A 16,036-nucleotide genomic window follows, 5' to 3' on the forward strand; every position below is an offset into this window, starting at 1 on the left:
TTTTAAAAAATCAAAAAAATCAAAAATCAATGATTTTTTTTATTTTTTCATGATTTTTTTGATTTTTTCAATTTTTTTGTCTTTTTGAAGTGTTATTTTTTATGTTGCAATTAGTCTACTAACAATAACAGTATATGAATCATAATGGATGGCTGAAAAGGGCACTTATTGCCTTCAATAATGGCCAACAGGCCAAGGTAGTGTTTACCACTTAGGGAGGGATTTTTGGGTAAACAATTATTGGTAAGTCTATTCATTAGCTTTGTAAAGTTTGTATGGAGCAAGGTAATGAGCTAAATATTGACTATTTAACTGACTTCAATATACAAAAACACTTCAGGAATGCAGATCTTCTAGACATTGAAGAGTTACATAACAAATAGGTAGCTGATAGCACAGTGCACAGCACTATCAACAGATCTACTAGTTTTATGTCCTATAAATCTACCAGATTCTACCCTCTATACACACCTACTAGTACTAGTAGTGACTGAGTGACTGACTGCACTGTTCCCATTTAATTCAGACCAATAAACCAATACTAAACATAAACTGAACGATAACCAAACAAACCTCATACGACTTGAAACGAGACTTAAGTTATGAGAAAAGCTAACACCTGTCTCTNTTTTGATTTAATCATTGCCAACCCTGTGAGATAGGCAAATTCCGTCAATTACGTTTTCAAGCCAACACCTGGGTGATATTTTTATGTAAGTAAAATTTTTTAATACGCCAAATATTTTTTTCGCCACAGAGTCCAGACCTTAGCAGAGGTACTTTTCCAAAATCGCACTTTTCACACTTTTTTTCAGCGATTTTTTAGAGATAGTAAATGTTTGATTTCTTGACTAGCTTTATACATAATAGATAGTAAAAATGTTGAAGTTTATGCCAATATTTTTAGTTTTGCAATATTTTGATTAGTTTAGCTGCTACAACATTTTTACAAAATGTGGGATGCATGTCCCGATTTACCCCCCCCCATCCCTTTTTACCCCGTTTGACGGTAGTGAACTCACTTGACCCACTTAAAATGGTGTGAAATTACAAGCCATCCTGAAAGTTTACAGATACAGAAAATTGAGTTTTATTCCAAGTGTCCCGGATTTGGGTTTACCATGTTCCCAATTAGAACGTGGAAAAAATCTACCTTTAGGGCCAAACTAGGTTTCCCGCCATTTCTGGAACCACGAGATTTCTGCCAGATGAAATGCCTCCTATCTAATTGTTATGAAAGTGCACGATTGCCACACTCAGGAAGATGTATATAAACGGGGAAATTTCCCGCACATATTTAGTTTTTTATATTTTCTTCGCGCACGCGTTTGCGTAAATCACGGTCATTGATTCCACGCGGCGCAGGACTCCGCGCGGGCCGCGGAGCCGTCCAACACAGTTCTGATTTAGACACAGTTTTCATCTGAATGAAATGGCAACATCGTCTGTAGATTTCAAGTAATGCTGAACGACCTTCGACTTCAAGTGTGATGTGTCCCTCTGAAGCTATTGTCATTTTTATTAATGTTTGTTGTTCACCTCTATAATTAACTTTCATCGTTGCAATAAAAATTAATATTTATAATTAAGATAGATTTCTTCCAGTGCCTATGTTTTTTTATGCAATTAGCACTTATTAGTGAATAAATTATTTTCGGTGTGGTTCTTTAATCTTGACTTCTGCAGCTTGCGCAATCCCGGCCATCAATTCTACACCGCACAAGAGCAGTTTGTGGAGGAACAGATGCAATACTCAGTACAGTATGCCTTTAATTATCCTTCAATAATATATAATTTTTCTTAATACGGAAATTTGGTTAATGAGAAATCTAGACCCTTATTTTGGAAGAAATTATCTCCAAAGTCATATGGCAACACTGAACACTGCATTTTTACATTTCATATGTTTAATAGCCGCAGTTTACGATTACCGTATGTTTCGTATCCGACAAGCGGAAGAGTCAGAAGTAACCCGGAGTCCCGGACATTTCTTACATTTTTTCATTGTTAGTTCGACTCGCGTAGTTGATATAAACTTTGATGAGCAACGAAATATAACATTTTAATAGGGAAACTTCATGTTTATTTAACTTTATTATATGGTACTACAAGTAATGATCTTTATTTAATTATAGCCATGTTGAAATGTTTTTTTTTGTGAAGCCCGCTCCTAGATCATTAAGTTTTTTATATACATCCTCATATTGTTAGGGACGCTCGCTGCTTCCATCAGATCTTGAAAAGTAAAAGTTTAATAGATACAGATTTGTATGAATAATGCCATTCAATATTGTTAGCTACATTAAATTGAGGGTGGAACAGGGGAATGGCACTTTAATTTATCTGAAGCAACCTTTACAAAATTAGTGTCAAACAAGCAAACGGATGTCATGTCAACCGGAACTCGAACACCACAGCAGAGAGTATTTTATGCAGCTAATGAATTTCGCAAACTTTGCTGGAAGAGAGATTATTGAATTTTAGAAAAATGGCGGGATAATTCAATGAGGGGTGGTGGCAGAACTGCAATCTTGATACTCTATTGCGATTCATGCTATGATAACCTACGTAACTTGAAAATACATGCAATGAAATTGTGTGTTTCTGTCAATGACTTAGTCATAATTTTCATATGATAGGTATAATTTTTGCACATTCAAAGTACGCATGACATAACATAACGCACCCAGATTTGGAAACTATAATTGCTCAAATGATGCAAAAATAAATGACAGACCATTGACTTATCTTGCAAATATATATAATCATATTTTGTATCACATAGCATAATTACGCTCTGCAATTATGCCATATTGACCTAATTTGTATAGTCCATTTACGTGCATTGTTATTAGGTATTGATCGTGTCGATTTTGCCGGCCAAGAGGATGTCGGTAATGTAGTCCCACCATTGTCATGCAGGTTCGTACTGTTGACGTACAGGTTCATACCCTACTTGCCACAACCAGTCCAGTCATTCATTAGAAGGCACCGATGGCACATCTAAAGCCATGTTGCCTTCTTTAGTTCTGTAATTCATGTCCGATTGAATTGTGATCCATGAATGAATATTCATTACTGTGCTGACTCTTAGAACCTGTCAACCTGAGTCCTGAGTTGACGCGTTACTGCGTTAGCAATCTAGGCAACTCATATCCAAATCCAACCACATTACCACAACACAATGTGGATACACGTTTGTGTGTATGGTCAGTGTAATTACGTAATTTGCATTGCCGCACGTCCATATTTAAACTATTTTAGCTTTCTAAAAGTACGGCGCACGGCGCATTTTTTTACCAGCATAGTACGGCACACCGCGCAGGTCGTTAAAATGACAATATAAATTCCCACGCACGTGGCACATATTCCTGAGTTTTGAGTCATAATTGCACACATTATGACTACCGGTATCTAATAGCTTTTTTTGAACGATGTATCTTACGCATGGAAATTACTATGGAAAGAGATTGGTGTCCAGGTTTTCATAATCCTGAATAAAATTGAGGGTATTTACATTGTTAGTTCAGTTATATTTACCTTATAGAGATCATTCATCGTATATATTGTCTTGAGCTTCTGTTACAAGCAGCATTTCAGAGAAAGAGTAAAATCAGGATGTATATCTCAAATTATCGAGTGGGACAGAGGACAGCCCACTTTCATTGAACCAACTAGAACTAAAGCCAGGATGCACTGCCATGAATGCTACAACATACTCTCAGCAAATGAGGGAAGTGCCATAGCAAAGGTGAAACTCAAGGGATAAAAAAATACCTTGGTCATAGTGGCAAAGCAGAGAGTTTTTTAGACTCTCTCTCAAGTTCATTTTTGAGTCCTATAAGTAGACCAGTAAAGTATCCTGGATACCAGCATTATTATACTTAAGAAATTGGCTTAAATCTTGAGTAAATGAGGAAATTAAAAATGAACTGATTCTAAAAAAGCTCTGGTTTGCCACTATGACCTTGGTGACTGTGAAGGAAAGTCATACATGTGCGATAATTGTTTTTCAATCAGGTATGAAGTATAATGATGTTGGCAACACCCAATTTTGTAGTTTCAGATCAATAAGAAAATATTATATTTTCTTTTCATACAAAGACAGATATATATATTGCTTTTATCAATGGACAGAAATTTCGTAATTTTTGTATTACTTGCATTTGAAAATAAAACTATTTCTCTAAGCAGGAGTTGACTTCAAAGCATTCCCTAACATGCCTATTTAATTGCATCATTGATATTTTAAATTTGAAAGAGTAATAAGATTTTATAAAAATATGTATTTTTCATAAGAATGTACCACATGTGTACACATCGCGATTCTGAGAAGTACAGCGTGTACATACATGGCGCACATCGCGGCCAACGTGTTAACGAGATGTAGACTGTAAAGCACGACCACCCTTGTGCTCTTACTAAAATGGAGTAATCAGTAATGGACTGAATGGATAGATTCAAACCACCCGTGAGCCTTGTGGGCCCTTCGGCAGGGTTGTTCAACACATGGTTGAACTAAGGTCAATGGGTCCTGTGGAGCTGTTGTCCGCCACTCCGCCGGACTGCTCCGAGTCAGGGTTGCCAAATGGAGCCAGGAGAAAAAGGCCAATTCAGCTCACAAAAAAGGCAAAAAATGACCCTGTCTAACATCAATAAGAAAATTTTTACCTTCAAGGTAGTTAAAATCGTTTACATTGCGCACATGTTATCTTCAGATTTTCAAACAATAAAGAATTAAAGATTACACTAATTTCACTATGTTTACGATCTAAATTAGATCGTAAATATTAGCGGCTAGTTAGCACATGTAAATAGCCGCAAGCCCACAGCGAATTATACTTTACTTATCGATCGTTAATAAAAACTGGATAATGCTGGTTAGTGGTAATTCAATTGCCACCAAACAACTACGAAGCTTTACGATAGCGCTAGAAAGTTATGGCATTGACGGTACATAGACGGATTTATACATAGAAGATTATGAAATGAATTTATTTCAAACCCATTTCTGCGGTAGAAAGATTATGTAGTCGCTGCAGGATTTAAGTGAATATTGAAAGTCACTCCTATAATATAAATGTACCAAAACTTTTAAATGTTTATATTATATTACCTCCTAACATAACGAACGAAATACGTTATATAAATCGAACCAGATAATGGAATACCTTGCTAGTCTATGACAATTAGCTGAAAAAAATAATTTGTCAAAACTGCCAAAGAAAAGAACTATCAAGATACTAGTCTACACTATTGAAGTCAAATTATCCTCAAAACAAATTTTAATGAGCGTAGGAAGAATTAAACCAATTCGGAGTGAAATTTTGAGGTGTCTCGCACTAAAATGGCTGAAGGTATCGCGAAACAGCACTGTAACCACAGAAATTACTATTCTTCAGAGAAGTAACTATATGCACTCTCAGCTCTGCCATCATGCAAGTTATTATACCAGAGGGCAACTGGATATAAACCATATTATAGTCCGAGTTTGGCGGTACTCGACCAGTGTTGCCACCTCAACGGAAGTTCAGACAAAGTTACATGTAGAATAAATGTACGCATCTTGGTCAAAGCGAAGTTTTGAGAGGACAAAAATAAATATAAAAAAGTTTTAGAGTATTATTTCCATAAAAATGCCACAAACGGATAAAACGGCCAAATAAAAATTTTTAGGCCAATGCATTCGAGAAAGGCCACATTTTCTAAAATTGGCCGGAAAACGGCCAATCTGGCAACACTAGTCTGAGTCCAGCTCTTAGTAAGTACCATTTTTTAAGGGCAGACGTTATTAGTGGTGGATGAATTGGCTGATGAAATCACGAGTAAAGGAAGTTGATTCAACAAGCGACGAGAGATTTTGTTGAATATTTAAGGCGGTCCTAACCGAAAGGAATACTTTCAGTTTTCCACGAGCAGTTTCTTTCGAGAAATATTAAGTATCAAGAAAAATTTCGTCTCAGGAGTTGGAAGTTGGACACATATTGCCACTATTTAGTAAAAATATGAGTTCTGTAAAAATTCAGCACCAAAGACACCAAGAATGTCAAATCGCAAGAACTCAAAATACGATCAATGTTTCTTAACTTTCACGAATTTGACCAAAAAAAGTACTAAATACTAGTATAGTAAATTTACCAGGAGTTGTTATGGCATTTTAAAAAATCTTTTCATTTCCAGAGAATTGAATAAGGCTACATTACACCAACAGTAAGTACTTATATTATCAGCCTGCTTATATCGCAAGTTCACAAGGAATTTAAAAGCAAAGAAAACGCCAAGAAAATTCACCATATCGATATTGAAAACGTTTCGGAGTTCGGCTCTATCATTTTAGTCGAACTGATGATGGAGCTGGACTCCGGAACGTTTTAAATATCGATACGGTGAATTTTCTTGGCGTTTTCTTTGCTTTTAAATTCCTTACCAACAATAAGGAAGAGGGAAACAGAAATGTTGCAATTTGTACTATTATGCTAAATCCAACTAGAAGCATTCCATTCATCAGAGAAAAAGCAGGCAGTCCAACTTAAAGCATTCACTTCATAAATGACTGACCTTCAAAATTCGGAGAGCGCTAAGAATCTACACTAAAAAATCTCGTATAATCACAGCGATAGCTACGGCACCGTAGAGGTGCCACTCTAGTTCAACAAGCGGGATACCAGAACCAGCGATTTTGATAAACCAACACAAATATTATATTAATGTTCTGTAATTGCATAATTCGATTACACATCAACTGCAGTCCACATCATATAACTCTTGCGTAACGAATATTCATTGATACCTGCGGCAAAATACCGCGTAAATTTTTGTCACCTTCAATAGAAAAAATTAACTAATTGAAGCAGCTAAATCACAAAAAAATTTTGCGTCGTGAAACTAATGGCAGTGGAAGCAATTACGTCAGTAACAAGATATAATTCCTACAACTCTTCAGAAAATAACGAGAAACGTTTAAAATGAGCAGCAACACAACATCAACTGAAAGTAGTAATCAACTTCCCTTACGATGACATTGAAGCAGCTCTCCATGACGCCACAGCAATTTATAAATTCAAGCCTAGAACATTTTTCTTCTTCTTCTCATGCTGTGCGATACATCAATTCCGAGCGTGAAACCCAAGAGCAGGGAAACGCGAGCCCCTTCTGCTGTTATACATTCAGGTTCAGAGAATCGTATAAGATAAAATTAAATAATGAAAAGATAACAACATTTTGCTTCTGAAACTCTATCACCGATCACATAATCTATCCGAAATAAAATTGATCACTGTAATGGCTTCGTTTGCACCGCTAGAATACAATTGAGTTTCGCCTGCATTGTGCGGCTGAGCTCAGCAAGTCAGAAACCTAAAATGAAACCTTTAGGCGTAATTGTGTATGGAAGATTCGGCACTACGAGATTCAAAAGCATGACAAATTCAGCCGAACAGTATCTTTGAATACCACGCACCAATTAAGGCGGTGTAACTGGCTGTCTCTATGTCAAACGCTTTATCGACAAATATCTTCAGAACCATGGGACCGAGAACAAATACAGACACGACGGAAAATTTGGCTGGTAATCGAACGTTCTCGTGAAGAAAAACGTACAATGGTAGTCACAAGCGGGGCAAAATAAATCAAATTAAAACATGGCCCTAGCTTGATGATTCTGAAACTCGTTCAACATGAAACAGTGCCGATTTGAAATATTTTACTGATAATAAACTTAGAACTTAGACAACAAGTAATAAATGCACAAGTTGACATGACCAGAATGTGAAGAGCGCATACACAGAGAGACCAAACTAGCATTTAAAACCAAAAAGAACAGTCATAACTCTACAAGGTTGAGCTGAAAATTTGTCGCAGAGATAGATTTGTCGTTTATGTTATCTGTAAGCCTGGGTGAGGCCAACAGATAACATGAACGACAGCTAAGCTCAAATATCAAACGCTCAGCTAACAGCTGCAAGTAGAACTAATAACAGCACATTTGTACAATCTAACACGCAAAACAAATGAATATCTACATAAATACTTTGTCTTTCTAGGGGGAAGATTTTGATTTCGAATTAAAAATTGTAAAAATTTTTATCAAAAACTGAGGACTTTGAGACTCACGATTAAAGCGTCTACGATTGGGGGCGGAATTATGATCAGTTATTTTATATCTCGTGAGACTCGTTGTCAAAAACTCGTACTGTTTAATTTCTACATAAATATTCCATACATGTCGGAGGCCTAAACTCACTTCAAATCGAAGTACACAAAAAAATATCTCAAGCCATTTAAATTTTCTCCGATTTTTAAGGTAGCCTCACAGTCAAGAAATACTGACGTCACTTAAGCCTTCTTATCCTCTGGATTGAACATTTCATTATTCCAGAGCAAAGTTGTTCCTAGCCTGAAATGCCAAAATAAAAATCAAATATAATATAAAGCAACAGAAGAGACAGGTATCTGAGAGACATAACATGTTCATGGGGACATGTAAAATCACGTAACATGATAAACAGGTTCAGGCACCGCGGCCCTAGCAGGAAGACAATATTTCCCGAGCAGGAGCGCCGAAATATTTACCAAATCTTCAGCCCAACAGCAGGCAGATGATATATGTGTGTTTGAGAAACAACATGATTATGGTGGCGCGTCACTTGAGTACAATGGTATAACTACTTCATGAACAACTGTCATGATCCGACTCATTTCGTAGCGTGAAGAAGAACTCATTTCATATAGAGCGACATGAGGGCAGGGTTCTCGAGGAGCGACTTCCAGAGGTTCGAGAAACGCGCCATAGTAGCGCCGTCCACGACCCTGTGGTCCGCCGACCATGACACCTGCATGATGTGCGCTGCCACCACCGCGCCCGTGCTTATGTTGTCTTTGAAGCGCGGCAACACCTGCGGGGCGTTGTGGTAACAAGTGTTACTTGTGACGGTATATAGATGGTGTGGTGACGGTATATAGATGGTGTGGTGACGGTATATAGATGGTGTGGTGACGGTATATAGATGGTGTGGTGACGGCATATAGATGGTGTGGTGACGGTATATAGATGGTGTGGTGACGGTATATAGACAAGATGGCTGCCGAGTCTCTAGACCGCATCAGAGTGTAGCTCACACGAGCCACAAATTAAAGCAACAGACCGGCGTTTGAGGGGCTTGCCGATCAGACCACAGACGTCGCTTCTTCTTCACTATCATGAAATCATTCGATTATAACGAAAAATAAAATCTCTGGAGAGTAATTCAGGCACAATGAGCAATAATAATAATAATTAGCCGACAGTGTGCCGTGCATTTTACGTCTCCAGTTTCTCAAGGGGAAAGATATCAAATTAAAAGCAAACAGAAATATTACGTGGAATGTTAAAAAAAGTTCGTGTGAAGTACATCAGTATAAAACACTAAGTTTAACTAAAAAATCACAGCATAAAACTGGAATTTTAATCAAAATATCACCTGGAAAAGTAAATTCGATGAAACTTTCATTGAAATCGGCATACGAACATCAAACTCGAAAAAAGTGAAGGCAGATGCCTAAATGTGTAACGTTTAAAATAAAACTGAGCCGATGAGCTGAATTGCGATAAACTATTGAAATGCAGAATAAAGCGAGTATTTGCTGGCAAAAAGAGAAGGACGAACCTGTATTTTCCCAATAGCACCGATCGCCACTTCAGTAGGAGGAATAACAGGTTTAGCGTAGGTGCCTCCCACCTGCAACGAACAAGATCGTGCGTCACTTCACATTATATAGTAAACACATGCATTAAGACATCAAAATAGTAGAAAATCTATCAAATTTGACTTGGGATAGACAGGTAGTCTGATTTCACGGTTGCCACACGGTTAAAAGGATATATGAGAAATGACAGCTTTGTCATGGTAAAGTTGGATGAGAATGATTACAAAAATACTAATACATGGCACCTATGCCCTCGAATATTTGAATAACGCAGAACAAAAGAAATGTCCATAATATTAAATTGGACAATTAACTTGCTACGTACACATAAGCAGATGGGCAGCTGAACTAGAACCAGTTCCCCAGACAAAACTTCCGACACCCTGACATTATTATAGATAGCAGAGACATAGAAATTATTTTAAAGGCTGTCAGGTATAGGGTTTCAGTTACAAGGAGCCTACCTTTATATCATAGATACTGTCGTTTTAATTCAGAAAAATGTAACGGAAGATATCGCTACAATTTAACGGAAGATATCGCTACAATTCATCAAGAGCTCACGAGTGAGAACGACGAATGAATGCTAATCAACTCGTCCATTTCGAGCTTGGCCTGACTGGTCTAGCGCTAGTTCGGCATGACTCCTTCTAGTCCTTCATTCCTGCTACTCACAGTGCCGATGTTGCTGAGGGTGAAGGTGCCGTGCGTGAGGTCGGCAGCACCAAGGGCCCCCTTGGCTCCTAGCTGCTGCAGTCTGTTGAGCTCCTGCGCACACTCCAGCACCGTACGCCCCTGCACCGCCTTAATGTTCGGCACCAGCAGCCCGTTCGGCGTGTCCATGGCGATACCAATGTTATGTGATGCCTGTAAACAATTATGGGAATAAAAAATTTAAAAGCAAAGAAAATAGCCAGAAAATTCACCATTTCTTAAAAAGGAAAACGTTTCGGAAACCAGCTCCATTTGTCCATACATCCGAAAATGTCTGTGAAAACGTTTGACCGAAACATCAAATGTTGCTGAGGTACAAGTAGAGGAAGAATAATCGTCTGCGATTAATGGATTTAGCTTGAGAAACCATAGTGATTAGCTGATGGAGTTTCAAACTCATAATTATTTGTGATAGTATGGCCCCTAAATAACAATATTGACAAAGACCTGTATATGTAGAGGCAATTAAACTAATTCAGCAGCAAACTTTCGTCAGGATTATATATCGTGATTGTGGAGGCTTGACGAGAAATGATGTTTGCAAAACAAAAAGTAGGAATGAGAAGAGCACAATTATGAACTAGTGTAAAGACCTTTAATATGGAGTTCGCTATCAAGCTAAAAATTACTCGTCCTATCACTGTAAATAATGATTAGCTTTTACTACGCGTGATTTAATCAAGTAATGCTTGTAAGTAGGCAGAGGGAGAGAATAGTTCTCACCTTATAAGTGATGTTCTCGCAATTCTTATCAACAGAAGCATTAAGGACAGGGAAGTGAGTGAGGGCGATGGACGCGGCCTTAACAAAGAGCGGCATGTAAGAGAAGCGGACGCCATATTGCTCCGCCACCTGCTTCATGGCGAGCCTGAGCCCCACCAGCGCCGTCAGGTCCACCTCGTCACAGTACCCGAAGTGGGGGATTTGCTGGGGGGAGGAGTGTACTTTGAAGATACTTCGTCATAACTACAACTCATTAGGTGGTAAGCAGAAGATACTTCGTCACAACTACCCCTCATTAGGTGGTAAGCAGAAGATACTTTGTCACAACTACCACTCATTAGGTGGTAAGCAGAAGATACTTTGTCATAACTACAACTCATTAGGTGGTAAGCAGAAGATACTTTGTCACAACTACCACTCATTAGGTGGTAAGCAGAAGATACTTTGTCACAACTACCACTCATTAGGTTGTAAGCAGAAGATACTTTGTCACAACTACCACTCATTAGGTTATAAGCAGAAGATACTTTGTCACAACTACCACTCATTAGGTTATAAGCAGAAGATACTTTGTCATAACTACCACTCATTAGGTTATAAGCAGAAGATACTTTGTCATAACTACCACTCATTAGGTTATAAGCAGAAGATACTTTGTAATAACTACCACTCATTAGGTTATAAGCAGAAGATACTTCGTCATAACTACCACTCATTAGGTTATAAGCAGAAGATACTTTGTCATAACTACCACTCATTAGGTTGTAAACAGAAGATACTTTGTCACAACTACCACTCATTAGGTTGTCTCATTAATAAATATAATCAATTTAATCATAAATTTAATCCCGTTCTCTGCCCAATTACGGTACCTATATTTAATATCATCATTATTGCACAATACAAGAGTTCAGAATGAGCACCTTCTCATATGAGCCTCTGGATACAATATAATGCGAATATAGCAAGCATGCAAGTACAGGAAGCTCACCAAGGACGCAGTCATGGACTTGACCATGGCTTTCTGGAAGCCTTTGATGGCTTCAGTTCGGTCCTTGCCGTGCACCACAGGCAGGGAGGTGGGCAGCAACATGCCTGCAATCACGTTTAATGTTTTTTCGCTATTATATCTTGATGTTCAATGCCTATTAGTTATTATATCTTCATGCTCAATGTCCATTAGTTTTATATCTTCATGTTCAATGACCATTAGTAATTATATCATCAGAAAAGCAGGACCCAATTGGCCCACAGCTGCATTAAGCTACTGATATATAATTTTAGATCTGAACCAGACACATGCCTATTTCTCGGCCTGCATAGAAATACAGATTTCAATATAAATGTAGTTAATTATTTTGAAATTATGAAGATTTTAATTTTCTTGCAAATGAATTTACAAGATTTCCGCGGAACTGACAAAAAGCCAACTCATCAGCAAATGCTATGCATCAGAAACAAGCTGTGAGCGCACTTGATTTGCAGAGACAACAATCTTTAAAGTTACTAGAAACTTTTAAAAATAAATTTAAGGTATTAAAGCTTGAGCAGATGTATGTTCTTGATCCTCATTTAAATACGAAACTGTTGCATTCCCTTCTTGCCAGTGGAGGTATTTATTTCAATTAGCCTTCGTTTGACATCCTGTGACTCTTGAGAGACACACAATACAGGGCCGAGCCTGCTGTAGGTGACATCTGTGTTCTGCTCGGCTCATTGTATGTGGTCATACAAATGACACACAAGACACAACACAAGACCTGCTGCAGCGACGTCTGTGTTTTGCTCATCTCATTGTATGTGGTCATACAAATGACACACAAGACACAACACAAGACCTGCTGCAGGCGACGTCTGTGTTTTGCTCATCTCATTGTATGTGGTCATACAAATGACACNCACAAACACATGCGTCAGACATAACAATATCAGGCAGCTCAGCGCCATGAACGTAGCTGTCACCTGCAGCACAAACACATCTTCAAGACTCAACAATTCCAATCTGTTGAAATCAAGAAAAATGTAGAAAACATCAATAATAAAAATAAGTTCAGAGAGGAATCAGTCTTAATATGCCTAAAAGCACACTTGAATGAACAAAATTTTATTAAACAATGCAAACATGAAAGGGAAATTTGCATTTTAATACAATTTGCATAGAGCCAACCTAACCAATGAAAGAGTTTGACTTTCAAATAAACGTCTTCTAGTTGCCATTTATGAAAGACTGAGTGTACATTGTGATTGAATAATTTTAAGACAACTAAGAGGCAAAAAAATGGTTAGAAACAGGTAAATAAACACGAGGTTATTGATTAGAAACTGAATAATCAAGCCAAATAAATCTACTAACAATTATACTTGATTTGTAATGAAGAAGTCCTCATTACCACTAATACTACAAGACATGAATAGGAAAAAGCATGTCTCATATCTGTGATGAAAAGCATAACCACAAACTAAAAAGAATACTAAACCCAAAGACCTTTTTGATCAATTTACAAAAGAATTCTTTAAGGTTTGAATCATAAATGCAACCCATAATTGGGTAAAATTCAATACAATGATCAATTAAATAATTTCCAAGTTGAGCTTTCTCAATTCAATGAAACAAGAAATGCAATAGAATGAGAAAATCAAAAATTTAAAAAGTGAACAACTAAATTCTTTTCAAAAACTTCAGTGCTAAATTTCACACAAAAATAGGACAAGGCAACAGTGAGAGCGCACCATCCTTGTTAACTTCAATAGCAATGAGGGGCTTGCCCACATAAGCTGTGTCATCCACTTGGTAGTGGAGCTTGGCTACAGTGCCATCGTAGCGGCTCGTGATTGTGACACTGGCCTTGTCGGACTGTACTTCACAGATGTTGTCAAACTGCGCCACTTTGTCTCCTTCTGCCACAAACCTGCCATGATTTGACACATGGAAATTAGGAGGATAATTTCAGTGTTAGAAATTAGGACAGAGAAGTTAAAGTTTCTTATTGGCATTGATATTTGAATTTAGGCAGATCTCTATCTATCTCTGCCATTTTGCCCCATTGATAGCTTTAAGGTTTCAATGTTTTTAAACATTCATCATAACTAGCCCTGGCTTGATAGGCAACTTAGTGTAATAGAGCTGCAACAAACTGCAGCAACCTTATATTCTCAACTCAATGGAAATTGGATCGATTCTTTATTTTGAATCAGAGATCAGAAACATGTGAACAAATTTCTATAATGACTAACTTATATTTAAATATAGTTTCTTAGTAAAAGAAAGTTATCACTTACCATTCTTTTACAATAACTTCCTGAATACCTTCACCAATATCAGCTAACAAGAACTCCACAACTTTAGGAGTGGCACAGGATGTGTGCAGCTGATGGATATGTCTTACACAAATTTCATAATGACTGTGATCACAAGAGAGATGTGGTAACATGTTTCCTCTTGAAACACATGAGCCATGAGGAGAAGGTCCAACTTTCAGGAGGCCATAAGTAGAGCATTTCAAACTTGAATATATGGACAATGACTTCAGTCCTTTGTTCTAAAGAGAAAAATAAAAACATGTTGAAATTAGTGCCACAAGTTAGGACTTAAAAAATACCATAACCACACACATTCTATGACCAAGTTGCAACATTCAATCAAAAAATGAAGATCATTTTCTTCATTCTGTTAGCAATATTTTGGTTATTCCAATATATTCCTAATGAAAAAGCATTCTTCATGACTTTTTCTTCAAGATCTATTTGATATTGATTAATACAAAGAATTTTTATTTAACCTTGTGTAATTAACAGTAAAAATGCAAGTTAACTAAGTATGTAGTCATGTAATTGCATTTGATAGAGCCAGAAGAATTAATAAACTCACCAGTGTCTGTGTAAGCAGAGGCATCTTTAATAATTTAGTAGTTGTTGATAAAGTATTCATGGCTACTGTGAACTCTCAGGTATATGTATATTGTCTTACCGTAATGCTAAAGCCTGAAAACATAAGATATTATAAATTACCATAAAATGGGATGACTTTGACCATTTTTTTTCAAAATGATGCCATTTTTACAACACTTCTCTTTAACTTCACTTCTTGTTTGTCTGCTTGTCTGTCTGTCTGCTACAAATCTTGTAATCAAAATTTAACACACTTCTACTTATCCTATCAATCTGAAATTTTGCATACTTGTTTAAAATTGGAGACAATGCATGAATCAAATGTCAAAATAAATAATTTTAAAGATTAAAAAAAAATTTTTCAATATTAAAAAAATTGAAAAAAATAATTTTGTCAGCTACAAATCTTATAACTGATATTTGACACACTTTTACCTGTCTAATTGATCTGAAATTTTGCACACTTGTGTGAAGTCAGAGGCATTGCATGAATCAATTAATAGAATAAATAATTTTAAAAAACATTTAAATATTAAAAAAAATTATATATTAAAAAAATTGAAAAATTAATTTTTTTAATATTCGAAAATTAAATGAGAAATTCATGGTACATCTTCAAGATTGGAGACACTGGATTCTTTGGAAGCGTTGTCTTTAAAAAGTAACTTTTAAACGTATATTATTTTACTAGATAAGTTAAACTTAAATTGAAACATGCAAAATACAGGTCTATACTCTAGCTTTACTCACCATAAATTGCTGGCTCCTGCCTCTCATAGTTTTGATGTAATTTCAAAAAAAGTGATGGTCTTTGTTACCCCAGCTCTTGGGGTTTCTAGACTCCTGCGTCTCGAAATAATTTTCTCGAAATGAACCGGGACAGACTAAACGAGACGAGAAAATTCCGGGAAAAAAATAACGGGACAGAGGGTAAAATTTGTCCCGGAATAAACGTATGAACCGAGACAAGTCTTCTGTCCCGGACTTTAAAACTTGTGTCCCGGTAAATTATGAACCGGGACGAGAC

General features: G+C 36.9%; 1 protein-coding gene across 1 annotated transcript; it reads right to left on the bottom strand.

Annotated features, from left to right (window-relative positions):
* Positions 1-6,454: 6,454 nt before the first annotated feature.
* On the bottom strand, positions 6,455-15,134 carry LOC108675146 (lipoamide acyltransferase component of branched-chain alpha-keto acid dehydrogenase complex, mitochondrial-like). The gene is made up of 10 exons (XM_018163137.2): positions 14,990-15,134; positions 14,401-14,660; positions 13,852-14,030; positions 13,028-13,083; positions 12,960-12,990; positions 12,113-12,216; positions 11,122-11,325; positions 10,360-10,551; positions 9,645-9,716; positions 6,455-8,894 (listed from the first exon to the last, which is right to left on the bottom strand). Exons 1-10 carry the CDS (start codon positions 15,047-15,049, stop codon positions 8,718-8,720), a joined length of 1,335 nt encoding a protein of 444 aa, XP_018018626.1. The 5' UTR covers positions 15,050-15,134; the 3' UTR covers positions 6,455-8,717.
* Between the last annotated feature and the right edge of the window lie 902 nt (positions 15,135-16,036).

Source organism: Hyalella azteca, unplaced genomic scaffold (assembly GCF_000764305.2).
Source record: "Hyalella azteca isolate HAZT.00-mixed unplaced genomic scaffold, Hazt_2.0.2 contig3359, whole genome shotgun sequence".
NCBI classification, from domain to species: domain Eukaryota; kingdom Metazoa; phylum Arthropoda; class Malacostraca; order Amphipoda; family Hyalellidae; genus Hyalella; species Hyalella azteca.

Excerpts from the sequence above, each read along its gene's own strand:
- LOC108675146 (XM_018163137.2), bottom strand. The coding sequence starts at position 15,049 with ATGAATACTTTATCAACAACTACTAAATTATTAAAGATGCCTCTGCTT. Across the intron at positions 12,217-12,959 it reads ACAGACGTCGCCTGCAGCAG|GCATGTTGCTGCCCACCTCC; the intron begins GTCTTGTGTTGT and ends ACGTGATTGCAG. Across the intron at positions 10,552-11,121 it reads GCGAGAACATCACTTATAAG|GCATCACATAACATTGGTAT; the intron begins GTGAGAACTATT and ends AATTGTTTACAG.